Source organism: Pongo pygmaeus, chromosome 16 (genome assembly GCF_028885625.2).
Source record: "Pongo pygmaeus isolate AG05252 chromosome 16, NHGRI_mPonPyg2-v2.0_pri, whole genome shotgun sequence".
Taxonomy (NCBI): domain Eukaryota; kingdom Metazoa; phylum Chordata; class Mammalia; order Primates; family Hominidae; genus Pongo; species Pongo pygmaeus.
The window spans coordinates 84,790,180-84,796,719 of NC_072389.2; the positions used below are offsets into that span (position 1 = coordinate 84,790,180).

The window sequence follows — 6,540 nt, forward strand, 5'->3', positions numbered from 1 at the left end:
GGCTCACTGCAGTCTTGACCTCCCAAGACAGGCTGAGATGGGAGACCCAAGAGATCCTCCCACCTCAGCCTCTCAAGTAGCTGGGACTACAGGTGTGTGTCACCATGCTAGGCATGGGGGTTCTTGCTATGTTGTTAGGGCTGGTCTAGAACTACTGGGCTCAAGTGATCCTCTTACCTTGGCCTCCCAAAGTAGTAGGATCACAGGTGAGCCACCTCTCCTGGCCTGGGTCTCATTTCTGTAAGTCTAATTGTTGGCCACATTTTAAAGTTTTATCTTTCCTTTCCTTTCTTTCTTCTTTCTCATGTACTTTTAAAAAATAACCCTTTTAATATTACAGAAGTATACATATGCATTTTAGAAAATTTGAAAATAAAGCAAAAAATTTAAAAAGTAAAACGTTCAGATTCCCACTACCCAAATAACAATATTAATATCTTAGTAAATGGCCTTCTTTTTACCAAAATGAGTGACTACATTTATTCTGTAACTTGCTTTTTTCAGCCAAACATCTCCACTTTCCATTACAGTAAATTTTCATCTCATCCAGTATTCAAACAATATGCAAGTTTCTCCAGTTGACTCCAAAATCTCTTTATAATTAGTTTTTCCAGAACAGTATCCAATCTAGGATCACCTATTGCATCTGACTATTATGGCCCTTTTGTCTCTTTTAATCTGGCAAAAGTCGACTAGGCACGGTGGCTCACACATGTAATCCCAGTACTTTCGGAGGCCAAGGCGGGTGGATCACCTGAGGTCAGGAGTTCGAGACCATGGCCAACATGGTGAAACCCTGTCCAACATGGTGAAATCCTGTCTCCACTAAAAATACAAAAATTAGTTGGGTGTGGTGGCACGCACCTGTAATCCCAGCTACTTGGGAGGCTGAGGCTGAGGCAAGAGAATCACTTGAACCCAGGAGGCAGAGATTGCAGTGAGCCGAGAGTGTGCCACTGCACTCTAGCCTGGGCCACAAGAGCAAAACTCAGTCTCAAAAAAACAAACAAAAAACTAGCAAAAGTCGTTAAAAAATATATAATACTTATTGAAGGTTAGTTGTCCTGGAGAATTTCCCACCCTCTGACTTTGTGTTATTGGCTCCTTATGGTGTCATTCATCTTGTCCCTCTATCCTTTATATTTCCTGTAAACTGGAATTAATATCAAAAGGCCTATGGACCTTTAGATACTAATTAATCAAAAACATTTTTTGACTAGAATAAATAATTACCATTGATTTTGTGTTGTATCACTGCTAAAGATACACTATCTATCTTGTTGAAGATTAGTAAAGCACTAGCAAAACTCAGATTAATTTCTGGATTAAGGTAATAACAACCTGAACCCACCATCATTCAGTGAGATTGTCCTCCTTGCATCTAGTAACCTGTGTAGTGTTACTTCGATCCTGTAAATATCCAGTTCTCCACCAACTATTAACATATAAAATTAACATAATGGTTTAACCACAATTGATAACCCTTGTTTAAAAGAATTTGCCACTGCTGGGTGTGGTGGCTCACTTCTGTAATCCCAGCACTTTGGGAGGCCGAGGCGGGTGGATCACCTGAGGTCAGGAATTTGAGGCCAGTCTGGCCAACATGGTGAAACTACATCTCTACTAAAAATACAAAAATTAGCCAGGTGTGGTGGTGCATGCCTGTAATCTCAGCTACTCGGGAGGCTGAGACAGGAGTGATCACTTGAACCTGGAGGTGGGGCTTGCAGTGAGCTGAGATCTCCCTATTGCACTCCAGCCTGGGCAACAGAGCAAGACTATGTCAATAATAATAATAATAATAAATGAATTTGCCAAAGTATGCTTTTCTAATCCTGCTTTTTTTTTTTTTTTTTTTTTTTTGAGACAGAGTATTACTCCCTCGCCAGGCTGGAGTGCAGTGGCACGATCTCGGCTCACTACAACCTCTGCCTCCTGGGTTCAAGCGATTCTCCTGCCTCAGCCTCCCAAGTAGCTGGGATTACAGGCGCGCGCCACCACACCGGATTGTACTTTTAGTAGAGACGTGGTTTCACCATGTTGGCCAGGATGGTCTCGATCTCTTGAACCTCGTGATCTGCCCGTCTCGGTCTCCCAAAGTGCTGGGATTACAGGCGTGAGCCACCGCGCCCAGCCTTTGTTTTTTTCTTACAAAGTAGTTTCACTCATTAACTGGGACTGTTTGGCTACTGTGAAATCATTTATTCTGGAAAACAGAATAAATCTTTATTTATTTTTTGTTTTAGTAGGGAGAGGCTTGGAATAATGGTCCCTTCCCACACTGAGGTTCTATCAGTCTATGGAATAAATGTTTTCACTTTTTAGTTTTGAGTGTGAGCAAACTCTACGGTATTTTCAATTACTCGCTGAGACTGCTTTAGCTTTCTAATCTTTCGTGTAAACACCATGGTATGTCTTAGTTGAACCACTGTCGTGCCAAAGAAAAGAATTCCGAAAATCTCTAAGTCACACGATCCCGAGAGTCCACCCAGCTCTGCAGCTAGGCTTTCAGTTCCAATTGTTTCCAGAGAGTGTGCAGGACATTTCTCCCGAGCCGTCTTTTGCAGTGGGCCACGCGGGTGCTGAGAACATCTCTGGTCCCCGCGCTTCAAGGGATGGGCGCACTGCCGGCGGGAATCTTTAGGATGAACTGGAAGCACCCCCACACTCACTCCTATTCTCCGGGGCTGGAGTCGGCATCGCCTTCCTTGGCCCGCCTTACCTTTAAGGAAACGGAAAGGTGGTGACCACTAGAGGGCTGTTTATACATTTTTATTAAATAACAGAAGTTTGTGCGCACAGAATCAGACATGAAACACAAGTTTTAAAAGTCATGAAAAACTTTACCAAAGAAAAAAAAAATATATATATATACATATATGGAAAAATCATTTAATACGAAATGTATTGGAGCAAATCAAAACAATCTTATTCCTTTGAAAAGATCTAGAAAGAACACTTCCTTCCAACTGCCCGGCTAGCTCAGTCGGTAGAGCATGGGACTCTTAATCCCAGGGTCGTGGGTTCGAGCCCCACGTTGGGCGGTCCTTGTTTTGCTTTCATTCGACCAACTTCAGGTCTCATCAACAGTAGTAATTTCACCAGTTTCAGCTCTCATCAATGGTAATAACAGACTTCAGCCCAGATGGTCTTATTTTCAAATAATTCAATACATACAAAACTACTAAGACTAATTTAAAAAAGGGACAATGGACCTGGCGCGGTGGCTCACACCTGTAATCCCAACACTTTGAGAGGCCGAGAAGGGTGGATCATGAGGTCAGGAGTTCGAGACCAGTCTGGCCAATATGGTGAGACCACCCCACCCCCATCCCCCACCGCGTCTCCACTAAAAATACAAGAATTAGTTGGGCGTGGTGGCGCGTGCCTGTAGTCTCAGCTGCTCGGGAGGCTGTGGCAGGAGAATCGGAGGCTGTGGCAGGAGAATCGCTTGAACCCAGGAGATGGAGGTTGCAGTGAGCTGAGATCCGGCCATTGCACTCCAGCCTGGGCGACAGGGCAAGAGTCCGTTTAAAAAAAAAGAAAAAAAGGAACAATGAAACCAGTAAATTTCATCTTGTAAATTACACACTTAAAGGCTATCTGCCGTATAAAAGTATTTGTTGCTGAGTGGCCTGTTTGAAGGGCAGCCGAACGCCAAAGATTAGGGGATAAGAAGACATTAAAATTCATGACATTGTAGAGTTCATAATATTGCCGAAGTAATCTGTTAAAACGTTTGAAATGTTTATTTTTTACTTAATATTATGTGATATTGAACATTAGTTTGGAGAACAATTCTGTATATTTTTAAACCACTGTTAAGATTGTTTTAGTGATGAACGAATATGGTGGTTATCGTGAACAGAGCCTTAGAACTTTTTTATCCTTTTTTTTTTTGGTGTGCTTCTATGTAGATACCCTTTTATCTTTTCTTTTTTCTTTTTTTCTTTTTTTTGAGATGGAGTCTCGCTTTGTCACCAAGGTTGGAGTGCAGTGGCTCAATCTTGGCTCACTGCAACCTCCACCTCCCGGGTTCAAGCGATTCTCCTGAGCAGCTCAACCTCCTGAGCAGCTGGGACTACAGGCGCACGCCACCACGCCCGGCTAATTTTTGAATTTTAGTAGAGATGGGGTTTCACCATGTTTGTCAGGCTGGTCTTGAACTCCTAACCTTGTGATCCACCTGTCTTGGCCTCTCAAAGTGCTGGGATTATAGGCATGAGCCACCGCGCCCGGCCAGAAGCTCACTTTCTTTGAGCAAAACTATTATATGTTGACAGCTGCAAGTTTTTTCCTCGTCCTAAATATTTTTAGTCATTCCCAGCAATTCTCAAATGTTCTCTACAATTACTATATGTTAGCTCATCAATTCAAAATACAATTTCAGACCTTGTTAGAAAGATATTAAAAAATTTCAGCATCAGAAATGAAGATACCCAAACACCCCCATTATTACAGATGCATAATTAATCTCTAGGTGATGGGAGGTGAGGTGAATTTATTTATTTATTTATTTATTTATTTATTTATTTATTTTTCTGAGACAGAGTCTCGTTCTGTTGCCAGGCTGGAGTGCAGTGGCGCGATCTTGGCCCACTGCAACCTCTGTCTCCCGGGTTCAAGTGATTCCCCTGCCTCAGCCTCCTGAGTAGCTGGGACTACAGGCCCACACCACCACACCCGGCTAGCTTTTTGTATTTTAGTGTAGACGGAGTCTCATCATGTTGGCCAGGATGACCTCGAACTCCTGACCTTGTGATCTGCCTGCCTTGGCCTTCCAAAGGGCTGGAATTACAGGCATAAGTCACTGCGTCCGGCCCGGATTTTTTCCAGAGAAGTAAACCGGGTGGGAAAAAAAGCAAATTGGTAAATTGATGAAAGGTCAATGAAAATGTTATACATTAATTTAAAATAGAAGAGCGGGGTGACTTGTGTCCCCCAAAAATTCATATGTTAAAATCCTAACCCTCAGAGCCTCAGAATGAGATCTTATTTGGAAAAAGCTCTGTTGCAGATGTAATTAGTTAAGATGCGGTCATACCTGAGTAAGGTGGCCTCCTAATCCATTTTAACTGGTATCTTTATTAAAAAAGGGGAAATTTGGAAAAAGACACACAAACCTAGACACCAACATCTGGAAACCTGGGAGAAAGCCATGTGCAGACGAAGGCAGAAACTGGGGTAATGCTTCTACAAGCCAAGGAACACCAAATGCTCCTGCAAGCTAAGGAACGCCAAAGATTGCCAGCAAACCACCAGAAGCTAGGGGAGAGGAATGGCACAGATTCTTCCTCACAGTCCTCAGAAGGAACCAAACCTACCAATACCTTTACATGGGATGTCTAGCCTCTAGAACTGTAAAATAATAAATTTATGTTTGGCAGTCCCGGGAAACTAATACAATCAGTATTCCAGTTGGGAGGTAATTTTGATTTTAAATTTTATTATTTATTATTTTATTTTACCTTATGTTAAGTAATTGTCATCATCTTCATTCCCAAAAGTCTATGAGAAACAATAGTTTTTTTTTATGCAGTCCTAAGTTAAGGTTAAGTGAGGAAGTTAGGATCACTGAGCCTTCAGAAGTAGCATTTTAACAAGCTTAATCTTTTTTTTTTTTTTTACAGCCCAGAGGTCTTTTATTTATTTATTTTTTAACACCTATTATGCCATGAATTCATAGGGAATAGGTTCCAGCAGCTCAGGTTCCTTCCCATTGGTTCTCACAAAGTGTGCTTCTCTGGGTGGAGCAGGCTGGTGCTTCTGTTGAACCCAGGTACCTTTCTCTTTGGCTTCCTTCTTTTTCTGATCATTTTCCTTCACACATTTCAGGAAGCTATCTCGGCTTTTAGAGTGCTTAATGTGCTCAATACGCACATTAATTATCTTGGCAAGAATCTTGCCCTTAACTTGTTTGTTTACAACAATGCCAATAGCATGCTGGGGAACATTATAGACTCTTCCAGTTTTGCCGTGGTAACACTTGTGGGGCATTCCTTTTTGAATGGTACCCATTCCCTTGATGTCTACAATATCACTTTTCTTATAGATTCGCATATATGTGGCCAAAGCAACAACTCCATGTTTTCTAAAAGGCCTGGAGAACATATATCGGGTGCCTCTCCTCTTTCCCTTTGTGTTCGTCATTTTGGCGGATTACTGGAAGATGGCGGTTCCGGCCGAAAGGAACAAGCTTAATCTTAATGGATATTTTTTCTTATTTTGGCTGATGATTCATTATGTTGAGTAGTGACTTATTACTATTTGTACTAAAAAATGCAAAGATATACCACATCAAATACATTTTATTCTCCCATGGAACTCATATTTGAAGATTTTATGTTCAATTAATCTATAAATGAACACTTTAAGACAGTGTGCTAATTTAATGCAGTCCAGTTTCTTCAACAAGTAAATGGCAAAAAAAGAGACAGAGATATCTTAATGGAATGAAATGTGTGGACTTTGTTTCCATCTTGATTTGAACCAGTCATAAAGAAACATGTATGAGACAATCACGGAATCTGAACACAGACT

At 41.5% G+C, this 6,540-nt stretch overlaps 1 protein-coding gene and 1 non-coding gene across 2 annotated transcripts; one reads left to right on the top strand and one right to left on the bottom strand.

Moving 5' to 3' along the window:
• Positions 1 to 2,971: 2,971 nt before the first annotated feature.
• On the top strand, positions 2,972 to 3,044 carry TRNAK-CUU (transfer RNA lysine (anticodon CUU)). Its single transcript has one exon. It is a non-coding gene; the product is annotated as a tRNA-Lys (tRNA).
• A 2,623-nt stretch (positions 3,045 to 5,667) lies between these two features.
• LOC129013577 (large ribosomal subunit protein eL21-like) lies at positions 5,668 to 6,174 on the bottom strand. Its single transcript, XM_054449982.2, has one exon. The coding sequence runs from the start codon at positions 6,148 to 6,150 to the stop codon at positions 5,668 to 5,670; it is 483 nt and encodes a 160-aa protein (XP_054305957.1). The 5' UTR covers positions 6,151 to 6,174.
• Positions 6,175 to 6,540: the final 366 nt, after the last annotated feature.